Below are 24,546 nucleotides of genomic sequence, written 5' to 3' on the forward strand. Positions count from 1 at the left end.
TCAAAAAATAATTGTTGGGGGGGGGGGGGGGGGGGGGAAATTAAAAAAATAAATAAAAAGGGATTAAATCAAATTTGTTTTAATAAAATGTGTTGGAGTAAAAATCCATCTATAGATAGTTTTCTATTTAAGATACATTAATAATTTAGTTTATTCAGCATGAAATGGAGCTTAGTTATGTAGCATGAGGTGGTGTATCCTTCAATATTTAGATTTTTGGTAAACTCATTCAATGAATCCAAGCTCTGCAAGCTGAGATAACATGCACGACGTTCATGCATTCACACAATTTCACAGTAACCATGACATAAAGCATAAAACAAAGTTCAGGAATATTCCTCTATCCTATTGTTTTGCAAATACACTGGCCTGCTGCCCGCCACGTCCCTCACCTTGTTGTGTCACTGCCGCATCACCAGCCATCCCATTAAAGTGAATGGGACTGTCGGTGAATCAACAGCGGGTCAGAGGAGCCGCTGCGGGACAGAGATGACAGTTGCTCTTAAAAATTATGATTTAAATCCAGTTGATTTAAATCCAGCCTTTTAACTAGTGATTTAAAATCGACTTTATTTAAATGAAATCCACCGTGCTGCAAAAATGTCTAATAGAGGGAAAAACGTAGAATTGTTATACCGGATGTGAATAAAGAGAACCAACAAAGCCAAATGCTCTCCAGAGGAAGCAATTCCACAGGGATATTCAGAAGAAATGACTCAGCAGCTGCTTCACAGAGTCCTCCTCTACAGCTACCATCCATCTATCCATGTAGGTCCCCTTTTACTCAGAGGCTCTTACAGGCCCCCCACAAAGCCACATATAATTAAGGTGGGGTGAGTATAACAAGCCACAGTATAAAGTCCTACCATTCTTCCAGTATACTTGGCAGCAGCCATCTTACTCGTGGCAAACAGTCCGATAATTCCTGACCCCCTTCCCATTTGATGGCAGAGAGATGCAACTTCTCTTTGCTGAATCATACAAGACAAAACACAACTGAGGCATGACACCTCCAACTGGATTAAAGTTTAACCAGCCTTCACAAAAACCGGAGGTGCATCTGCGGCTCAGCACACCTCGTAGCAGCAACTGACTCACCTCAATTGTTCCCATATCCCAGATTGGCCATTCTCAACACAGGTACCAATCCAAAAAGACAGTGTATACAATCTTTCCAGAATCACCAGGCAGGCCTTGCTCTCTAGAAAAAGGGAATTCCCCTTGTTTATACCCCTTATAAATTATATGGTGTGGTAAATAAAATGTGCCACATCAAGTAAACATCAGTGCAACATAACACCTACTGGGTGAAATAATCCTTTAGCATTTGTTATAAATTACCATTTAGCAAACCGGTAAACGAGAAAGAAAAAAAAAAAAAAAAAAAAAAAGGTACATGTTGTCTCTAGCAGTCAAATTGCTGTTGTCAATTAGCTGATGCAGATGAGACCATTAACATATTTAATGGATTGTTACAAGCGATGTCCACATTTCTTCAGTTTTGCAGTCAGCTCCAATAAGAACAGAATTATTTTGCTTACTGCACAAAAACATGCTGGATACTTAGCATTCTGAGGTGTTGACACTAGGGCTGCAACAACTAATCGACATAATCGATTATAATCGATTGAAAAAGTTGTCAACTTTTTCAATAATCGATTAATCGGCTTCTGGTTAGTTGGCCCTGTTCACGGCTCCACACACGCTGCACGCCACACCTCCTCCCCACCTCACGCTCACCGCTGCCAGACCCGCCGCCAGACCCGCCCGCATCCACGCTCTTCACGCCGCACCTCCTCCCCAACAATCTCAATACAAACTAGTAGTCCATCACTGGAGCCATTTTTTTTATTGTTTATCCGATTAACCGATTAATCGAACTTAATAATCGGCTAACTAATCGATTTTGAAAATAATCGTTAGCTGCAGCTCTAGTTGGCACTTGGAGAACACAAGCTCTGTTCTTGGAGTGCCGCTGACCTGCTTAATTCAGATGCTCAGTGCTAACATTAGGCTTCATTAAATGAAACGGAGGTTCACTATTTTTTTTTTAAGCCCAGTAAGAAGAAACTAGCAACCAACAGTGTTTCTCTTATATAAGCCAGGCATGTCCAGTAGCCCAGATTGTTCAGTTCTTTCTCAATTGCAATGTTTGCTCAAGCTGGAATTTGTTTTCAAAGCTACACCCGCTCGTCTACTTGTAATATAATTAATGTACCTTACTCGCTGGAGTAAAACCAGAGGACAAATCAGAAAGTAAATTACCCCTGAAACCATAATTTCCTTTCACACACCTTGTCGTGCTGAGCAGGCGAGGATTTGACATGCACACTTATGGCCTTGGATAACCGCAGCAGATGTTTCTATTAAAGGCGAATTAAACTTTAGGAGCAATAAACGGGAGAGTCACATTTTTAGGGAAATGTCAGGCATTGTGATGTGCATCACTTTTTGGACTGGAGCAGTGCCATGTCTGCCCCTATGGAATTCAGCATTGAAAAGAATTGGGATCACTCTATTTTCAAATGAGTGCAGGGGAAAGAGATCAGTTACCAGAAAACACCAGACACAAAAGCTTCTCTATTCCAGCTGAACGCCAAACAAGAAGCAAAATATATAGTTGAAAAACATATATGGAACTCACTATAGGAGCTGCTACAAAGGGGAACACAGGAATTTGATATCACGACAGATTAAAGGAGATTTGGTTTCTGCAAAGTCATAAACAGAATTATGTCATGTGACTATTACAGACATAGTGCCTAGATGAGTTCTTTAAAATATTTACCACCAAATCTGACTTTGGCTTTATAGCAACACTGAAGAGCCTCCAAGTTAGACTGCTTATATTTACAGGTCTTAAGCAATCTGGCTACTAAATGCACATGTGTACTAGGTCTAACATTTTTTCTTTAAAAACAAAACAAAAAATAAAAAGCAGAATTAAGATCTGTTAATTTGTGAAAAATGTCACTGTGCACTCCATGAAGTGCTTGCTTGTAAAGCTGTCTGACAACTTATCAAGCGCTGCAAATATTTAAACACACACTGAAAAATGATGATAGAAAACAGTCTGCTCTTGTACTTGCCTACGTTCTCTTCTTTCCACATGGATATTAACACTTGTGGCTTATCAGCCTAAACCTCAAGCACTCGTAATTTATTTTATCCTGACAGTATTTAACTTTCTGCTTGGTAGAAAAACAGCAGCGATACATTTAGTCATGAGAATAAAGCAGGCTTCATCTAAATGCTCTACACAGTATAGAGAGGAAGATGTGGGTGAGGGTGGTAACTAGGAGGAATATAAAATAGGTGCAGTTACCTTTTAACATTGTAACTGCCTTATAAAAAATACATATCTTTGAATTTCCAATATTCCCCAAACACAAAGTTATGGTTTATTTCTTCTGAGTTTACTACACTTAAAGTGACACTAAACTTAGGAGTTAAATCTTAGCAATACATTCAAGTAACTTAACCATTAACAAAAATGTATATCTTATTTGTGTATCACTCAGCTATAGAACCTAAAATCTCTGAATTGGTGCTGACACTGTCCTTCCTTCTGGAGGGTGGCTACTTGAGTTCCCCATGGTTGCTGTGTGTGTTGCAAAGTAGTCACCGCTCCAAGCTAGCCACAGAGACTACAATCCCAATACAAATTAGCCAACTAAACGTAAGATTGTAGCCCATCACAGGAGTGAGCTTGGAGTTAAAAGGTACCTGAATGCATTTAAGGTTTAACTCCAGAGTTTAGTGTCACTTTAAATGGTCACTGGAAAAGACATCAGAAGACCTCCTTGTAACTGGACCAAAAAAGGCATAAACTCTGCATTTGAAAAGGGTTCTTAACGGTAAAAGTTCTGCAAATGCGGAATAATATTTAACAAACTGCTTTGAGCAGCTCCTTGTTATAACTTGCTGATCTGTCCTATTGAAAACAAAAGATGTGCAATCGCTCCCTAATTATGTGAAAAACCCATAATGCTCCTAGTGATCTTGACTGCATAAGCATTAGGTTACATGAGCAAGCTCTAAAGAAGCTTTTTAGCATGGAAGCAAGAGGTACTTTTTGTCTTTTAAATAATCATTTGCGTTAGTGTTCCTGACATCAGTCTTACTGATTTAAAGGAAGTGCTAACTTTAAATGTTGGGACCTCTTCAAAGTCTACCTACTGGAAGACTGATTCTGAAGTACACTGTAAAGCTGCCCACACACCTTACAATTATCTGCAGATTTTCTGTGGTCAGATGGAAAAAGTGCAACAGATTGGCCCAGGTGGAGATTACTCCATCCACAGAGTTAAGTGTAGATGGAGGAATCTGTTGCACCTTTTCCATCTGACCACAGAAAATCTGCAGATAAATTGTAAGGTGTGTGGGCAGCTTTAAGCAGCTATCCACTATTGTAGTAGAAAGGGGACATTTGTCTCTGTGTGTGCATAAGAGCCAGCATCCTGGTTGCAGCAACTAGGTAACTAGTGATGTTAAATGTCCTATGCAACTGGCTGCTTGGTTGCCTTGGTCTATATACCTAGGGCCTAGTGTCCACAGTTGGCCAGTTTGCTTATTAGTACAGACTGAGCACATGAAAGTAAAGGGATGTGCTCCTGTACATACACCTCTCCTGGTAACTGGATTACAGTCTAACACCTGGCTACAGCCCAATGACTTGCCTAGCAGGATAGGCTTGGCCAAGCAAGAAAGATGTGATTCCCCCCCCCCCCCCCCGCTTCCCCCAGAGTACAGTACTTTTTTCAGTCAAACATGTCAAAATCAGAAACCAATAATGTTTCTAGCAATTACCTTCATATACGCAAACTCTTTCATGGCAGCCAGGCGTGACAGATAGAGCCATGACATCTTGTGCCGATGCTTGTGATAATCCCGCTTATTTTTAAGATTGCGAAAGGAAGTTCTTCCAAGACGATGAAGTTTTAATGCAAACTGCTCCTCCTCTTCATTTGCAACAATGTAGATATCTACATATAAAAGGTGTAAAAAAATGCACATAAGAAGGTCACTAATTAATATTAAAATCAAATCCATCACAAACGTGGCAATTCAAACTGAGTGCAATAAAAAATATCCAAACTCAGTGAAAACCTCATGTCAAAACGACTACACATGCAGCTGAATTACTCACAAACTTTGTCTTATATCTGTCAAAGTCAAGCGTAGGCCTTCACACTCCTGCCTCCCAAGGCTTTGTATTTGTCAGTGAGGCCATCCATCATATTAAAAGGTTCAAGATGTACAAGAGGAGGCAGCACCAAGCTTGACTTTTACAGGATAAGTCACGTTTTTCATATACCGTATATATTCGAGTATAAGCTGACCCGAATATAAGCCGAGGTACCTAATTTTACCACAAAGAACTGGGAAAAAATATTGACTCGAGTATAAGCCTAGGGTGGGAAATGAGGCAGCTACTGGTAAATGTACAAAATGAAGATAGATACCAATAAAATTACATGAATATTTCAAAGAAAAACAATAACCTAGCTCTGTAAGTGGAAAAGGGGGTACAGGGCTACATATCATGTACTACGGATCATTTAACCCATTCAACTCATCTGTCTATATTCTTGCTCTACCCGATTTGAGGTTTGACAAGCAGTCTGGACAGCTTTAGTTAAAGTGTATGTGAACCAAATGCTTTCTTTCTTAGGTTTTGGGAAGAGTAGGGTAGGAATGGAACTCAAACCTAGCTTTTACTGCTACCTGGGGCTCAGAGAGATGTACTTCACTTCTTTTCTTGTTGACAAAAATGTCATTAGAAATAAAATGGAGATAGAAACTGCAACATCGACCCAGGCAGAAATAAAAATTAAATTTTGGGCTCTTTTCCCCTATTCTACTATACAAAATAATTTGTTATTCCAGTTCCCCTCACTTCCTGTCTGATAAAACTTCGGCAGGACCAAAGTGAGGGCCCACTCATACCAGGATGCACTGCGGTGGCATGCATGTGTTTGTATGCCATTAGGAGCACTATGTTAACCAGCCTATTTCAAATGAATGGGTTGAAATGCACACCAATTCTTGAACATTTTGTGCAGGATGCATTTTTTTCATTGCACTGTGGTGCAATGCAGCACAGGTGCATTTTGGAGGTGTCAATTGGAAGGCAATTCTCACAGGATTTAGGGTACGCTACTCTCACTGGAGGCAGTCATGAGGCTAAATGACCTTACTAGTGTCTACAGAAAGCATCCAGGAGCCAGGGTCCAAAGTAGGGATGCACCGATAACGATACTAGTATAAGTGCCCATACCGAGTATTTGGGCGAGTACTCGGAGTCGCTCAAATGCTCCAATACCTTCACTGACACTGGAACTTCCGGTCAAAGGGAGATTTCCTCTGACCGACAGTGCTACGAGGGAACACAGAGCCAGCTTTCTGGTTGGCCAGGAAGCCGGCTCCATGCTGTTTGGCCGGGAAGTGGACCATGCAATTACATGCAGGGTTCGCTTTAATGCTACCCCACAGCAATCCATCAGATCCTCCTTTACAAAAATGGAAATGAAGGGAAAAATCTCAGAAGATACAAGCCACCATATACTTTGAGGCAAGTAATCTTACTAACAATAAACAAAAAATGAAACACATGCAGTAGATTTAGTAAATCTGTGTTAAAAGAATAACCCCTGGAGGTTAAAACAAGCTCTGATTGGTCAGCACATGAAATGCTTTTCTGAGTTACCACTAGTTTCCTTTGAATTGCATTTACCTGATTCTTTTCCAACGCCCATTTGGTTTCCAACTGAAGTGACGACATCCCGGGAAGACAGAGCTTTAAGTGCCAGGTAATCATAGCCCCCATAAATTAGCCGGTAACCCTGAACAGCTAGAACACAAAGCAGAGAAATGATTTATTCAGATTAAAGCCTTAGTCAGGGGTTTGTTTTCTAGATACAACGGCAAAGAGTTTGTGGGGTTTGAATTTCTGTGACCCCATTAGGGAGATTTTCCCACACTTTTTGTCACTGTGATGCCCATAAAGGGGTTTTGGGTAGTGGGTGTCACAGGACAAGAAGGCATAGACAGCAACAAAAGCTTTAAACCTTCCCAGCTCCACTAAAAAATATACCTATGTTTTTTCTAGTGTCCTATCAGGAAGTGAGAGTAAATCTGCCCAATAGGGGACGGAGCAGCTTTAATGAATAACTCAGAGTAATTGTTTTTATTAACGCTTGTAGTGGGGCTTTACCTTTGCACTGCATGGGCTAACTGCTCGTATTGGTCTAGGACTAAAAGCAACAAAGATATACTCACCGATCCTCCGAGCTGGTTGTCTGTGACAGTGCTCCCTGAAACCTGTCTTCTACGCTGCAGCAATGGAACGTCCCTCACCGCCCTCATTACACACAATTTACAGAACGTGATGATTTACAGGACCTTAGACCGCTGCAGCAGAGGGGGAGAGATGCTCTAGGGACTGGCCTAAGAGCAAGCCAGCACCTTGAGCCTCATAGCTGTAAATCTGCAGTCTGATGTTATCTAAAAAAGGTACTGTGCCGGATTGCTAGTCTCATGAGATTTATAGTTATGTCACTACTGTGCTACTCACTGTTCTCCTTACCGGCCAACTCTCATATAAGGAAGTAAAGCCCCACTACACTTCTATCAAGATGGCTGCCTCTAAACAGAGACACAGTAAAGAACAAAGCATGGCGAAAAATAAGCTGCAGGGAGGCCACAGGCAATACTGGTGACTTGTCCTTTGCCTCCTCTTTAAAAACCTGACAGACACTCCAACCTTCCCCGATAAATGTGAAAATGGCTAAAAGGTTTTCACTCATGTTGAACTTTAAACAGTTAACCATAAAAGTATGGTTTACATTAAATAAAACCTTTAGTAAACCAAAATGCAACTGTAAGGTAGTCCTTTAAAGTATATGTAAACACAAATTGCTAAAATCTTATATTACATTTATTATGTTAATATAATTTCAATAGTCATTTTCAGTCAATTTAAATCTGCAGCTTTCATTTAAAGTGACACTAAACTCAGGAGTGAAATCTTAAAAATGCATTCAAGTACTGTCCTTTCTTCTGGAGGGTGACTAAGTTTGTTCCTCATAAGCCCTGTATTGCAAAGTAGCCACCGCTCCAAGCTCACTCCCATAATGACTACAATCTCAATACAAATTTGTAAACTAAACATGATTGTAGTCCATCATGGGAGTGAGCTTGGAAGGGTGGCTACATTAGAACACAGGAGGGACCATGGGGAACAAAAGTAGCCACCCTCCAGAAGGAAGGAAAGTGTCAGCACCAATTCAGAGATGATTTCAGGATCTATAAAAACTTAGTGATGAGACAAATAAAATACATTTTTGTTAATAGTTAAGGTACTTGCATGTATTTTTAAGATTTAACTCCCGAGTTTAGTGTCACTTTAAATAATACTTGGTAATACTGACATGAAGGTCCTTTTTCAGGGACTTCCTGTTAAAGGGCGACAACTGTGCTCTTTCGTTTCACACAAGCATCAGATGTAGATAATAAGTGGCTTTTTCCACACACATTATGCAGGCATGGTCCAGAGACCTACCTAAAGAAATGCCATGCAGCCATCATTTTAGTGCACACATTTAGACAGGAAGTGGCTACAAATAAGCTGTAGGCAATCAGCCGCAACAAATGATGTAAAAAGGAGGGGAAAATAATTGTATTCCTAAATGTAATTTGTTTTGCAATTTATTTACTATTTAATAATTACTATACAATTAAATAGTAGAACATTATTTAGTAACCTAAATGTCATTCAGCTAAACTAAACAATTTTTTTGCGTGGTAGAAAATACTGTTTTCACCTTCATTCATCTTTTACATCTCAGTGCTGCTGATCCCCTGTAGTCTAAATACAAAAGCTCCATAACCCAGGACAGGCTTTCTGATGGTGACAACAGTGGCCCATGCCCGAGTAATGCATGTTAATATGGCAACTTGTAGTCTTCTTTAGAAGCTTGCATGCCAGGGTGACAATGCAGAAGCACAAATGGGGGACACGGCACCCCGTAACAGAAAATAAATGAATAAAAATGATTACACATGCTGCTATAGTAAACATCAGTTTCAGTTTGACAGGCAAACCTCCCCCCCCAAAAAGAAAAAAAATACTTAAATAGCAAAAAAAAAACCCTAAACATTAAATTACCCAAACACAAAGTTAACCTTTAATATAAAACCTGAACTGACGGTCGGTATTAAAGTCAGAGGGTTAAAGGAGAACTATGGGGTTAGGGCTTTTCCCCATAGTTCTCCTAAGGGTAACAGGAGGACATATACTAGCGTTCTCCCGTCACCCAAAACTCAGTATATGGCGAGCTACAGCTCGCGGTATACTGAGACACCGCAGCCGGGATGGATCCCGACATTACTGTAGAGATCCACCCAGCTGCGTGAGTGACAGCTGGCTCTGCCTATCTAGAGGCAGAGCCAGCTGTACCCGCCCCCTCCCCCATCCGTTCCGCCAGTCAGCGCTGGAGGATCAGAGCGGGGAGGGGGGAATCACTGCAGGGAGCCGTGAGTGACAGTCACGGCTCTCTGGAGGGACAGGATCGAGAAGTGAGCGAGCGACGCTATGTGTTCGCTCACTTCCCGATCTATTGAGCCGACCTGTGACAGTTTCATTGTCATACGTCGGCTCCAACTATGAGGCTGAGTGATTTTCACACGCCTCATAGTTCTCCTTTAAGCTACTTCTAATGATGATGAAATCACTTAAAATGGATGCTGCTTTTGATGTTTAAAAATGTAAATTTACTGCAGAACAAGCTGGTCCACTGAGAACTGGCACTGATATGCTGTTTTAGGGTGTTTTCTTTGCCTTGCAGGGTCCTATGGAGCCACCCTTGTGTGTGCGCTAATAAGCTGTGTATGACTCCACAGACACAGCAGGACAAGAGACTCCCCTGCCCTCATCTTACATCTTCCTTCTCCAAGCTAGTAGATGGACATCTCCTGGAGACTGTGCTGTCTCCTTGGGATCTTGTACTGGACAGGAAGTTCAGGGAAGCAGAGCTGACACGAGTTGGAGTCAGCAGTGAGGAAACATGATGACTAAGTGTTAGAGGAAAAAATGTAAAGAAATGAATTGCTGGGCAATGTACATTTGTTTGATCTGGATTCATTATTACTTTATGATCCCAAGCAGATGCCCAAGTACTATAAATGGTAATAAATAGGAACACAAAATAATTAAAGAAAATACTTACTCTTTGTGCGGTCGTATGAAACGAGTTTGTGTTTTACCAGCTCCCGCAAAACTTTGTTGCAACCACCATGCTTGAGACTGGCTATAGAGGCTATTAAACTTGCCGGCACTATCTCATGGTTCTTCATACCCATTTCCACCTAAATGGAAAAAGAAAGTTCATGTTTTTTTTTACAAGATAAACTCAATGGATCCCGACATTACTGTAGAGATCCACCCAGCTGCGTGAGTGACAGCTGGCTCTGCCTATCTAGAGGCAGAGCCAGCTGTACCCGCCCCCTCCCCCATCCGTTCCGCCAGTCAGCGCTGGAGGATCAGAGCGGGGAGGGGGGAATCACTGCAGGGAGCCGTGAGTGACAGTCACGGCTCTCTGGAGGGACAGGATCGAGAAGTGAGCGAGCGACGCTATGTGTTCGCTCACTTCCCGATCTATTGAGCCGACCTGTGACAGTTTCATTGTCATACGTCGGCTCCAACTATGAGGCTGAGTGATTTTCACACGCCTCATAGTTCTCCTTTAAGCTACTTCTAATGATGATGAAATCACTTAAAATGGATGCTGCTTTTGATGTTTAAAAATGTAAATTTACTGCAGAACAAGCTGGTCCACTGAGAACTGGCACTGATATGCTGTTTTAGGGTGTTTTCTTTGCCTTGCAGGGTCCTATGGAGCCACCCTTGTGTGTGCGCTAATAAGCTGTGTATGACTCCACAGACACAGCAGGACAAGAGACTCCCCTGCCCTCATCTTACATCTTCCTTCTCCAAGCTAGTAGATGGACATCTCCTGGAGACTGTGCTGTCTCCTTGGGATCTTGTACTGGACAGGAAGTTCAGGGAAGCAGAGCTGACACGAGTTGGAGTCAGCAGTGAGGAAACATGATGACTAAGTGTTAGAGGAAAAAATGTAAAGAAATGAATTGCTGGGCAATGTACATTTGTTTGATCTGGATTCATTATTACTTTATGATCCCAAGCAGATGCCCAAGTACTATAAATGGTAATAAATAGGAACACAAAATAATTAAAGAAAATACTTACTCTTTGTGCGGTCGTATGAAACGAGTTTGTGTTTTACCAGCTCCCGCAAAACTTTGTTGCAACCACCATGCTTGAGACTGGCTATAGAGGCTATTAAACTTGCCGGCACTATCTCATGGTTCTTCATACCCATTTCCACCTAAATGGAAAAAGAAAGTTCATGTTTTTTTTTACAAGATAAACTCATGTTCCAGGAATCTTCCATGTTCTCTTCCTACCTCAAAGAGGAAACACAGCCACAGAGTCACATGTCACTAAGTGACGGCACTCAGTATAAGAGAAATAGACATCTGCTGTAGACAAAAAAAATAGAAAAAGCAAGGGATGGAGCTGGAGTGGTCTTGGAGGTTCCCTAAAAATAAATTCCATGGCAAGAACTGTGAACCATTAAAACTAAACCTGGCTGGAAGGGAGCTTGGTATTGTAATATAGGATAAACCTCTCTGGTGGCCCATGTTTTTTGATCTGTGGGCCCAGAGAGGAAGGACTCAAGGACCTAGGTCGTACCACATATGTCCTAATCTGACTAATCACCTTTTCTGTATCCGTTTCCATGTGACCTTTCTGGGGTAGGTGAAAGACTGAATGACAAAGACCTAGCCACCACATGCCTCCACAGCCTTGCAGGCACGCTTCACCACAAGCAACATGCTACGTGTTTAGGCCCATATGTTCCTCTAGGAGCCGAATGCCTATTTGTTGCAACAACTTCCCATTTTTAGCCCATGTATAGTAACAACTGCCCCTTTGTTGCTTGGGTATTGTAACAATTTGTTGATGGTGTATTATACCGACTGCCCGTTTGTTGCTAGCATATTGTACCAACTGCCCGTTTGCCGACGGTACATTAGAACGTCTGGCCGTTTGCCGACGGTACATTAGAACGTCTGGCCGTTTGCCGACGGTACATTAGAACATCTGGCCGTTTGCCGACGGTACATTAGAACGACTGGCCGTTTGCCAACGGTACCTTAGAACGACTGGCCGTTTGCCAACGGTACCTTAGAACGACTGGCCGTTTGCCAACGGTACCTTAGAACGACTGGCCGTTTGCCAACGGTACCTTAGAACGACTGGCCGTTTGCCAACGGTACATTAGAACGACTGGCCGTTTGCCAACGGTACAAGTATTGTAACAATTTGTTGATGGTGTATTATACCGACTGCCCGTTTGTTGCTAGCATATTGTACCAACTGCCCGTTTGCCGACGGTACATTAGAACGTCTGGCCGTTTGCCGACGGTACATTAGAACGTCTGGCCGTTTGCCGACGGTACATTAGAACATCTGGCCGTTTGCCGACGGTACATTAGAACGACTGGCCGTTTGCCGACGGTACCTTAGAACGACTGGCCGTTTGCCAACGGTACCTTAGAACGACTGGCCGTTTGCCAACGGTACCTTAGAACGACTGGCCGTTTGCCAACGGTACCTTAGAACGACTGGCCGTTTGCCAACGGTACATTAGAACGACTGGCCGTTTGTCGACGGTACATTAGAACGACTGCCCGTTTGTCGACGGTACATTAGAACGACTGCCCGTTTGTTGACAGCGTACAATTATAACGATTGCCTGTTTGGTGCCCATGTATTGTAACACCTTATATGCAAAGTTCAGCTAAAGAAGACTTTCACTGTGTTCCTTTGTTTTCTGGTCATTATAAGTATTCAAATGTCATTAGTATTACTGAAAATAATGCATAGAGGGGTGATAAGGGGTGTTAAAAAGAAAATTAACAGCCCTGGCATCCAACCTACGAGTTACAAAACTGCCGCATGGCAACAAAAAATACTCCAGCGACTACCAGAGCCTGTGCGGTACAACTATCAGAAGTAGACATGGGGCCACAATGCTCATAGCCCTTGTACAGACACAAGGCTACCGTCCATTCCTCCCATCCCGGTATATACCGCCCCTCCCATCACCACAAAACCCGCACATACCGCGGTCAGCACTCTGAAGTCATCTCTGGACAGATACCGAAGAAGAACCACATTTAGCTTCCCCATGCTGACCACCTGGCAGCCTGCAACGCACAAATTCACACTTGCGTTCCACCTGTACGTCGTACGTCACTACGCCACTTCCTTCGGGAGAGTCCTGTCAGCACTATAGTACCGATATATCTGTTTTTGTTCTGTAACTGAAATGTTGTAATTTAGAACGACTACGGTTGGTGATGTGAATATTAAAATATTATCCGGAAATATATCGTGTTCTGTTGAGGAATATCTTATAGGGAAGGATGAAAATGCTTTGTTGTTGGTATTATGGTGCTGCCGGGTCCCTGGCTGCCTAGGAGAAAACTGTAAAGTTTGAAGTGGGCGGGAGCAGAAGGAGAGCTAGTGACACGCACAGCACCAGGTATGAGAGTTTTGGCTTTATTTCTATCACCGTCATCCACACTGACAAAGGTGTTGTTATTAGTGGAATGGAAGTTCTGATCTGATGAGACTTGCTGGGATTTGTTGTACAACTCATAGGGGAGCCCCAGGTGTCTGTAATATGTCAGTCATTGCAAAGCTGACCTGCGTCCCAGACTGGTGCTCATTGATGGGCAGATCGCAGCTGGTGTGTTAGCTAACGACTGTTCTAAGGTCTGTGTATAGTGACTGCCCATTTGTTACCCATGTATCGTAATGATTGCTCCTTTGTTACCCATGTATTGTGAAGAATGTCTGTTTTCTGCCCATGTATTGTAATTATTGCCCCTTTTGTTGTCCTTGTATTTTAACAACTGCCCATGTGTTGTCCTGTATTGTAATGACTTCCTGTTTGCTGCTCCTGTATTGTAAAACCTACCCCTTTGCTGCCTTTGTATTGTAATGACTGTCTGTTTGCTGCCCATGTATTGTAAAGCCTGCCCCGTTGCTGCCCTTGTACTGTAATGACTGTTTGCTGCCCATGTATTGTAAAGCCTGCCCCGTTGCTGCCCTTGTACTGTAATGACTACCTGTTTGCTGCCCTTGTATTGTAAAGCCTGCTTCTTTGCTGCCCTTGTATTGTAACGACTGCCTGTTTGCTGCCCTCTATTGTAATGACTGCCCCTTTGTTGCCCTGTATTGTAGTGACTGCCTGCTTGCTGACCTTATATTGTAAAGCCTGTCCCTTTGTTCCCTTGTATTGTAATGACTGCCCTTTGTTGCCCTTATGTTGTAATGACTTGTTGCCCTTGTATTGTAAAGACTGCTTCTTTGTTGCATCTGTATTGTAATGACTGCCTGTTTGCTGCCCACGTATTATAACGACTGCCCATTTGTTGTCCCTGTATTGTAATGACTGTCCTTTGCTGCTAATGTACTGTGGCTTTCTGGTTCCCTGGCCCCCCTACTGACCGCAAATGTGATGGACGACGTTAAAGGGAAGGGGCGAGTACTTGCACTATGCAAATTCTTACTTGTGCAGGCTTCACACCTAGGCAAGCCCCTAGCCTTTCTCATTGCCTGCCTTTTAGATTGCCTGTGTATTGCAGATACAGCTGCTTGTAGAATCTTCTAAAAACCAACACTTTGGTAGTGTCAGATTTCTTGTTCCTGTTCTGTGGTTCTTCCTGCTAGCCCCTGCGTCTCTGCTGTGTCCTATAAGTCAAAGGCATAGCGCCTTAGATGCACTACAGGTATAGAGCTATGAGGCCTGAAGCTGAAATCCAGGATAAGGAAATATTGGCTAAATACAAGATCCACGTGTATTCTTATTTGTGACCTGGTGTGCTTTGTGTATTCCTTCCAGATCTGTGCCGTAATCCAGTGTGAAACTTTGTCTCTGTACAGGAGCTTCCTGTAATAAAGATCGGTCTCCCCACCCTTGTGCAGGGTGATTGGTCTTGTCTCTGCCCTCTCCTGTAGTTTGCTACAGGCAACCTGCAGTAAGTGGGGCCTGCTTGGTTCCTCCCACAACTCTGCTCTCTGCATAGGCTATGTGCAGCACAGTGATGATGTCACTGCTACTTGTACGAGTATTAACTGGAGTTGCAAAGGCATTTGCTGCACACAAGATGGATTTATATCCTTTGTGGCTATAGAGAAATATATTTAAATGAAAGTTTTGGAGCCCATAGTTCAGCTTTAACACATAGGAGTGCCTAGTTCCCTAGCATTGGAAATCTTCACTTTTTAAAGCTCATGTCCACCCAAATGTCAAACTTAAAGCAGACCTGTGCAGGGTGATTTCAGGGTATAGTTAAAGTGTGTGTTGATTGTCTGCATTTCAGACTTGAGTGTACTTCTAATCTGATTCCTTTAACAAAAATATTTTCTTGTATTACCCACATCTAGAAAAGAAATACATTTGCATGTTTGAAAACTAAGAAGAGCTACAGCCTGGTGAAGACAACATGTCCTCCTCACACTCCTCTTCTCTGGAGTTTCTTCAGGTAATTTTCATTTGATGAATTCCTTTATAACAGTTGTTCTTTGTTTATACCATCATTGTTTGTCAATACTGTGAGAAGCTTTGTGCACCAAGCGACAAACGCGCATATTCGATACGCCTAGGTGTGAACCCAGCCTAAAGGAGAACTATGAGGTGACTGATTTTCACTCAGCCTCATAATCTAAGCCGACCTGTGACAATGAAACTGTCACAGGTCGGCTGAGTAGATCGGGAAGTGAGCTAACACATACCAGCGCTCGCTCACTTCTCGATCCTGTGCCGGCAGAGAGCCATGACAGGGGGGGACTTGTTTCCCCTGTCCGATCCTCCAGCACTGACTGGCGGAGCAGACGGGGGAGGGTACAGCTGGCTCTGCCTCTAGATAGGCAGAGCCAGCTGTCACTCACACAGCTGGGTGGATCCAGACATAATTGTCTGGATCCGTTCCGACTGCGGCGTCTCAGTATACCGCGAGCTGTAGCTCGCGGTATACTGAGCTTTGAGTCACGTGAGGACGCTAGTTTGTGTCCTCCTGTTACCCTTAGGAGAACTATGGGGAAAAGCCCTAACTCCATAGTTCTCCTTTAAGATACGTTCAGAGAAATACTAACATATTACACCCCCCTTCATTACTTGCCATTTTCCAGTTTTCAGCGCGGTGCAAATTTGTCTGAGAATTACTCCGTCATGCAACACTGTACAAAATAATTTTTATATAATTTTTTGGGACAAATATATGAAGTGAAAAAGAAAAAAAAACAAACAACTTTTTCTCTTACTTTCCTTTTATAAATCATAGCGAATAAAAAAAAAATGTCAGGACTGCATGAAAATCCCCGAAATGACTCCTTTTTGGGAAGTAGACACTCCAAGGTGATCTGATTTTTAGAAAATAAAGAAACATGCAGTCATTGAGGGTGTTAAAACATGGAGCTTGGTCATAGTGCACAAGATACAATACATTTGCAGGTCATAGACAGAGGGAGGTGGAGGGGAAGGGTTTAATATACAAGTCAGAGCATAGATAGACTGGATCTAAAATAAGCAGCAGAGGAGCTGGGTTAAAATAATTTGAAACCATTTTTTTCTGCTGCAGCTTGTTTTCACTAGTAAGCAATGAAGGGATGACTCATCCATTCATTACTCCCTTTACTTTCCCCTGCCTCTGATGTAAGAGGAAGTGGAGGGCTGGGCAATGTAAACATTGCCATGTGATGTATGTGATAACCAGTATAAACCCGTTTGGTCCCTTCATCAGGCAAACTTGAAGGGACCAAACGGGTTTCGAAACGTCGCCATGTTGTGACACCATGGAGGTCAATAAAATATTGACTGAACTTGAGCTGGAGTGCAAGTGACTTCTTCATATTTATACTAATTTGCGGAGGCATCTGTGGTCGCTTGGCACCCACCCGATACTTGAGGGTATTATCCGGTCAGGTGCACGATGGGTTTCTTTTGATTATTGGATGTGATAACCAATCACAGCGATCACAGGACACAGAGGCGGTCTGATCGGCTCTTTGTCCAAACCCGTTGTTTTCTGCTGTCCAATGAGGGCGGGAGCAGCGGCAGCCCGCACACGTGTTCAAGGGAGGGTGTATAGGTACATCCTCGCCCACAATGCGCCAGCAGACTAGCCGTTTTATTACAGCGGCTGGTCCACAATTGTTTACAGTAACAACACACAAGGTCAGTGGTTGTTAGTCTTAACAATTGTGTAGTACACATTTAAACTCACAAAAATAAGAGAATAGGATGCAACACCTTGTAACAGGTTTAGGCCCCGTTCACATTGAGCGATTCATCGCGCGTTAATTCCTGCGATATCGTGGCAATTTACCGCGCGATATCGCTCTCCAATGCTTCTCAATGGGGCAAAGGGTCCTGCTGTCGCGGGTCGTGTGTCGCTACAGCAGGACCCTTTTTGGAGCGGATTTAGCCGCGATTCAAGCTTGCTCAATGCAAGCATTTATCGCGCAAAATGCAAATCACGCGACAAATGCGCGATTTGCGAACCGCTCAATGTGAACGTGGCCTAAAGGAGCGTCATACAGAGGTCATCAGTCAATAAGTGGAAGAGAAACAATAGGAGATACAGTATAAGGAGAAAAACAGAAGGAAGAGTGCTTATGATAGATGAAGATACAAAATCAATGTAGAAAGTAGATACATGTTATGAAATAGGATACCTATAGTCAATGATCATAGAGGCGTACACTTCTTTTAGTTGCTTCTGAAGGGAGGACCATAATGTGAAAGGGAACCCAAGAGAGACACCTCCCTGGAGTCCCCTGCAGCATTTAAAACTGTACAGGAATGAAGGTATAGCTGTGGTCCTTTGTTAGGATTCCACTGCTGGAGGAGACCATCCAGAGGATACTACTGTAAGTTAAAGGGTAAGGAAACATTCAAACACGATTTCCTTACCCTTTTTATCTCACCTTCCAAGCAGACCTAGCCCACCCTCACTCCTGAAAGCTTCATACTTAGTGATGCTGTCACCAAGGCCTGCGGAAACGCTTAGACATCTGCTGGGCTGGGAGATGGATCTCAGTGGTGTGATCTTGATGAGCATTGAACTTTGAGGGGGAAGGTGGGCTGGCCCTGCTCTCAGGCCTGGGGAAAAAAGGATAAAGAAACCCTTTAAAAGTTACCTCCTATTCGTTCCAACATACTCCTACGAGACACTATCATTGCTTGGAGGGAAACACACAAATTATTGAGAATGAACCCTTACTTCTCCAACGTTTTGCCGCTTAAAGGAGAACTATGGGGTTAAGGCTTTTCTCCATAGGGTAACGGGAGGACACAAACTAGCGTCCTCCCGTCACCCTAGGCTCAGCTCACGGTATACTGAGACGCCGCAGCTGAAGCGGATCCCGACAATTATGTCTGGATCCGCCCAGCTGCGTGACTGACTGCTGGCTCTGCCTATCTAGAGGCAGAGCCAGCTGTACCCGCCCCCATCCCAGCCAGCGCTGGCGGATCGGAGCGGAGATGGGGGAATATAGCCCCTCCCCTGTCACGGCAGAGAGCCGTGACAGGATCGAGAAGTGAGCGAACGCCGGTATGTGTTCGCTCACCTCCCGATCTACTAAGCCGACCTGTGACAGTCTCATTGTCACAGGTCGGCTAGAACTATGAGGTGAGTGAAAAGCACTCACCTCATAGTTCTCCTTTAAAGGAAATCCCTATTTTCCGCAGGGAGAGGACTATGAGGTCTTCACTCACTGGGAAACAAAGGCAATATCTCACTTCACCGATTTTTATAAACGCGCCACTTAATAAACCACTGACATTTACTGAATTTCAATCCTTATATCATGTTCCAGGAAAATACTTTCTGTACTTCCTGCATGGCAACCAATCGCCTTCTCTCTTTCATTTTTGAATCTTAACTGAACAAACGGAAGGGAGAAGTTGACTGGTTGCCTGGGCAATTGCTCCAGATTTTGTCTGCCCCAGTTTTGAGAAATCCCCCCACTGTATGTAATGATAAAATATAGCTGTTCTTATGTCTGTATATACAATGAAGCATGCTTTATAGGGAACATATAGTGATCGGTATGCAGCTTCGTTGTTGTTCAGGGCTAAAGAATGCAATTACAAAAATGAATTAAAAAAATATATATATATATTTTTTTTAGTCTGCTAAATATGAAATTGTGCATTAGGATATTTTGTGACTATTTCCAGACAGCAGGTGGAGCTTTAGTCTCCTTTTCATATGTTCACTAGGCTAATCTGCTTTTCATAGCAATTTGAAAAGCTACTGCTGTACTCTCTCTTTAGAAATGTCAGTGTCAGGATGCACCCTGTAATATGTGATGTAAGATAAAGATGTAAATGTAAATTAAAACATTTGTGAACTTTAAAAGAATTTTCTCTAAGCCATTGTAATTTCCGCTTATGAGATATGTCATAAATTGATAGTATCTTTTTCTTTACATGCAGCCATTCACATTTGCATATATATACAAATTTAAAATGACAATTGATTCACATGTAAAGCTCTGAATTTTTGGTTTGCAGCTCTTCATTCACACAGGGCATTGCATTATTTCTGCCTGGAGGCCTTGGCAAGTCTAAAACTTTGTATTTGCATTTTTATGCACAGTCCATTACATATTGGTTACAGTCTGCAGTTTTCTTTTAATAGAAAATCCCCAAGATAAATAATTCTTCTGCTTCACTGAAAATTTATGATGGATTTTGGGGAGTTTGTTGTCTTGTTCTCAGATGTGTAGTAGACAAAGATTAATTTTTTTATGGTTCTGGACACAGTATAAACTAGACTTGTTCAAATCCCGCTGTGGGTAAATAAATTATTTTTTTTCTGACTCCAAGAGATGTTCAACTAGTGGCTGCAAACTCATACATACATTTTTTTCTCCCTGTAAAGAGTAAATGTGTGCATTTTAAAACTCTAAATTTTATACAATGGACTCTCTTTTATTTCCAGTCCACCTAAATCTTTTATTTTAGTATTTGGTAAATGCTCTTAGGGGCAGTGGTGGTGTGATCTCTGAACTTCCTTGGTATGCCATGCAGTAGTCCTTACAAGAGGGTTCTATTTTGCCTAGTGGATTCTTTTCTTTTTTTTTTTTTTTTAAAGTAAAATGAATGCAACATAATAAGTGGGAACTACAACCTCCTATCCCTTACAACAATGGAAGGTGCCATCTTAGCCTCCATTTTGATTGCAGTTGCCATGGTGCTGCACATGTGATCAGCTGTGACAGCAGCCATTTCAGGACTTAAAAGTTCGGTTGAGGGAGCGTGGCGTGCCGATGACGTAGTTCCTGAGCGCCGCCCGTGCACGAGCCTCACCACGTTACGGAAAAGCTACGGAGAGCCTTGGCCGAACCTGTTCGCTGCGCTCCCCTGTCTCTAGTCTGTCCATAGCCGACGGTGCCCTCCGCTTCTCCCTCCGCTTCCCCGCTACTATCTGGCTAATACCTGGCCCCTGGCTTCTACCTGGCCTCTACTAGGCATATACCCGGCTTCTTTTGGCAGTCATCCGGCATCCCAGCAGCCCTAAAAACCCCCATGGATGGGGGAAAGAAAAACAGCCGCCGGATATACAACAGCAAGTTATTAACAAGCAGTCAATCTTGATCCAGGACATGATATATAAAATGGATGAAATTGAAAATAGGAGTAGACGCAACAATATACAGCTACGTGGTATATAAGTAAATATATACAAGGGCTAAACGGTATTTAGATAAATCCCAGAGAGGTATAAATAAATAATATATTGAGTTATTTTTCATTAGATTTTATAGCGTTCGACCAGTAAGTTTGGAAGTATAGAGAAGAATGAGGATAGTATGCTGGTGGGAGGGGAGATTGAGTGAGGATTAAGGACATAAATTCTGGAGAGTTAAATGGGTTAGCGGGGGAGAGTAGTCTTTCATAGGGTTTGTAAATTAATTTTAGGGGGTATATTCTTAGATATAGGATACACATTAAGGCACATTGAGAATACAAGTTAGTGGGAGGGTAGGGGGATAGGGAATAAAAGGGAAACAACATAACTAAAGTAGAAGGTTAGGGTTTATAGACACCACATATAAGGAGAGAACACAAAGTAGTGTGAGGAATATTTATAATGGAAGGAATCAGAGGGCAAGTAGGTCATAGAGCATGTTTTGAAGAATTTAACACAGAAGGGCCTTACATAAATTCACGTAGTAATTTATTCCCCCTCCTTTTCCAGAAGAAGATATGATAGTAGAATAAATGTGAGAAGAGTGTAGAAGAGAAGTAATGGATGATAAGAGGTTGGGTAATGTAAAATGAATGAGTATACAGGTGAAACTCGAATAATTAGAATACCATGCAAAGTTCATTTATTTCACTAATGCAACTTAAAAGGTGAAACTAATATATGAGATGGACTCATTACATGCAAAGCAAGATAATTCAAGCCGTGATTTGTCATAATTGTGATGATTATGGCTTACAGCTCATGAAAACCCCAAGAACCCCAAATCCACAATCTCAGAAAATGAGAATATTACATGCAATCAATAAAACAAGGATTGTACATAGAACAATATCGGACCTCTGAAAAGTACAAGCATGCATATGTACTCAGTACTTGGTTTGGGCCCCTTTTGCAGCAATTACTGCCATTACTTTTGCACGATATTCTAATTATTCGAGTTTCACCTGTAGATATGAAAGACAGTAAAAGCAATGTAGTAGATATTTTTATATGGAGAGATGTATAGTGTATGTTATTTATGGAATAAAACTATGTTGTAATATTTCTATTTTGAAGATATGTATAAGTGTGTATATTTGAAATAATAAAAACTATATTAAACAAAAAAAAGTTTGGCTGAGAGCAGACTGACAACCTGGACAGTTGGCATGCCTTAAAAGCAACTAGTTTAGAAGATGCTAAATTGGTGGTTAAAGTTCCCCTCTAAGGTGGGTTGGAACACTGCTGGGTTCTATAGCAGGAAGAGTTTACCACTGGAATTCCCAAAAGATATAAAAGGGCAAAAGGTAACTTCGCCCACTAGTCTCCTTCAGGAACTGAAATATAATCTTTGGGCGGCAGGACATGAACAATGGTTGCAGATAGATCCTCTTTTGAAATTATATTGCAGTAGTTTGATATACACTATATTGCCAAAAGTATTGGAAACCCCTCCAAATCATTGAATTCAGGTGTTCCAATCACCATCATGGCCACATGTGTATACAATCAAGCACCTAGGCATGCAAACTGCTTCTACAAACATTTGTGAAAGAATGGTTAGGTCTCAGGAGCTCAGTAAATTCAAGCGTGGTACTGTGATAGGTTGCCACCTGTGCAATCCGTGAAATTTCCTTGCTACTAAATATTCCACGGTCAACTGTTAGTGGTATTATAACAAAGTGGAAGCAACTGGGAACAACAGCAACTTATCCACGAAGTGGTAGGCCACGTAAAATGACAGAGCGGGGTCAGCGCATGCTGAAGCGCACAGTGTGCAGAAGTCGCCAACTGTCTGCAGAGTCAATAGCTACAGACCTGAAGGGAACTCTTAAGGCATCAGCATACCAAGACATTTTGGACAATTTCATGCTCCCAACTTTGGGGGAACAGTTTGGGGATGGCCCCTTCCTGTTCCAACATGACTGCGCACCAGTGCACAAAGCAAGGTCCATAAAGAAGTCCTGACCTCAACCCGATAGAACACTGCGAGCCAGGCCTTCTCATCCAACATCAGTACCTGACCTCACAAATGCGCTTCTGGAAGAATGCTCAAACAATTCGATTGAGATCTGGAGAATTTGTAGGTGGTACATGTCAAAATAACACCCACAAGAATGGCAGGATCCAAGTTTTTCCAGCACAACATTGCCTAAAGCATCACACTGCCTCCACCAGCTTGCCTATTTCCATTAGTGCATCCTGGTGCCATCTCTTCACCAGGTAAGCGAGACACACGTAACTGGCCATCCACCTGATGCAGACTGGAAACATCCCACAAGAGCTGCAATTTTGGAGTGGTTCTGATTCAGTTGTCTAGCCATCACAATTTGGCCCTTGTCAAAGTTGCTTAAATCCTTAAGCTTGCCCATTTTTTTCTGCTTCCAACACGAAGTTCAGGGACAAAATGTTTAATTACTTCCTAATATATCCCACCCACTTCCAGGTGCCATTGTAAAAATACAACACTGGACAAAAAATCTTTTCAACAGTTTTGCTTCCTGAAAGACATTTGGTGATTATGATAGACCCTTTCAAGCTGAACACAGATATAATTTCAGAATGACGGTATCACATAGGAATCTTGAGAAATATGAAATTAACTTTTAATCACTATAATGTGTTTAAAGTGACATTAAAGTCAAACCCCCTCCATGCTGCTTTAATGACTTACCTTAAGTGATGCCTCTCGATTCCAGTCATTTTTAGCAGTCACTCCAGCACTGGTGCCCGTCTCTGATCCAGAGTAGATGCCAGTCTTCCTGTCCCATGGAGTCTGGCTGGCGTGCACGCTCACAGCTGTGTTCATTGACTTGCATAGTAGCTCCCCTCTCCCCATCGGTGATCTCCACTGCACCCACACACATCCATATTGCAGTGTCCAACAATAGTTGGTCAACATTGATGGATTCCATTTGTCCTGATATCGTTATTCCATTGTGGCAATGCCCTGGTGAAACCGTTCACTATGTTGGTCACTGACTGCATCTAGATTTCCAGGAATGAAAATCTATGTGTATGCTGTAATAAGTTTGTCAACCAGCTGAAGGCAGTTTGGTTCCCTGTAGTTGCCAATAAAATTCCTAATAAATAACCTCCCTATAAATTATATTGCAAAGCATACTGTATCCTGGATGTTAAGTTGGTTATGTTATATGCATTTTGTTATGTATGCTTCACTTGACTTCAATAAAGAACTATTGAAAGTAAAAACAAAAATTCCTAATAACATCCTTGAATGCTTTCCAGGGATTTCTCTCACTAACAGATCTTCGAACCGCTTGTCATTGATGATGTATCTGATCTGTAGATCAACGAAAATATGTTGCTTAATCTTAGCATCAGTTATCCTTGGAAACATCTGTCTCAAATAATGAAAACGTCCCCCTTTTTTGTTCATGGTTTTCATTAAATTTTTCACTCCAGGTTTCATGTGAAGCAGAGGCAAAAATCTTTGTTGGGTCAACAAGTGGTTTATGTACTAAATTTTTCTGTTCTGGAACCAAATTAATTTGGAGTAGCCATTCCTTTTTAATGCAATGTGAATTTTATGCAGGGATGGCCAATTTGCAGTTGAAACAACAGTACTTGGCACACTCTAGCTGCATGCCAAGCAGCAGGGCCACTACTTTTTATTTTTTTTAAAGATGCTTTTTATTGGTTTTCTTTTTTCTCAGAAATGATACATTA

At 42.2% G+C, this 24,546-nt stretch overlaps 1 protein-coding gene across 2 annotated transcripts in view; it reads right to left on the reverse strand.

Annotated features, from left to right (window-relative positions):
* The window catches only part of RIOK2 (RIO kinase 2), a 32,153-nt gene extending 18,833 nt beyond the window's left edge, over window positions 1–13,320 (reverse strand). Inside the window, exons 1-4 of one of the 2 annotated variants that reach the window (XM_018560219.1) lie at window positions 13,214–13,320; window positions 11,270–11,408; window positions 6,737–6,853; window positions 4,810–4,985 (exon numbers count right to left, since the gene is read on the reverse strand). In XM_018560219.1, coding sequence (XP_018415721.1) covers window positions 4,810–4,985; window positions 6,737–6,853; window positions 11,270–11,408; window positions 13,214–13,279 — 498 coding nt within the window. In that variant the 5' untranslated portion in view covers window positions 13,280–13,320. Of the gene's footprint in view, window positions 1–4,809; window positions 4,986–6,736; window positions 6,854–10,229; window positions 10,364–11,269; window positions 11,409–13,213 lie in introns of those variants that run through there. The other variant, XM_018560221.1, reaches the window with a different exon arrangement.
* Window positions 13,321–24,546: the final 11,226 nt, after the last annotated feature.

Source organism: Nanorana parkeri, unplaced genomic scaffold (genome assembly GCF_000935625.1).
Source record: "Nanorana parkeri isolate BGI_ZX_2015 unplaced genomic scaffold, ASM93562v1 scaffold441, whole genome shotgun sequence".
Classification (NCBI taxonomy): domain Eukaryota; kingdom Metazoa; phylum Chordata; class Amphibia; order Anura; family Dicroglossidae; genus Nanorana; species Nanorana parkeri.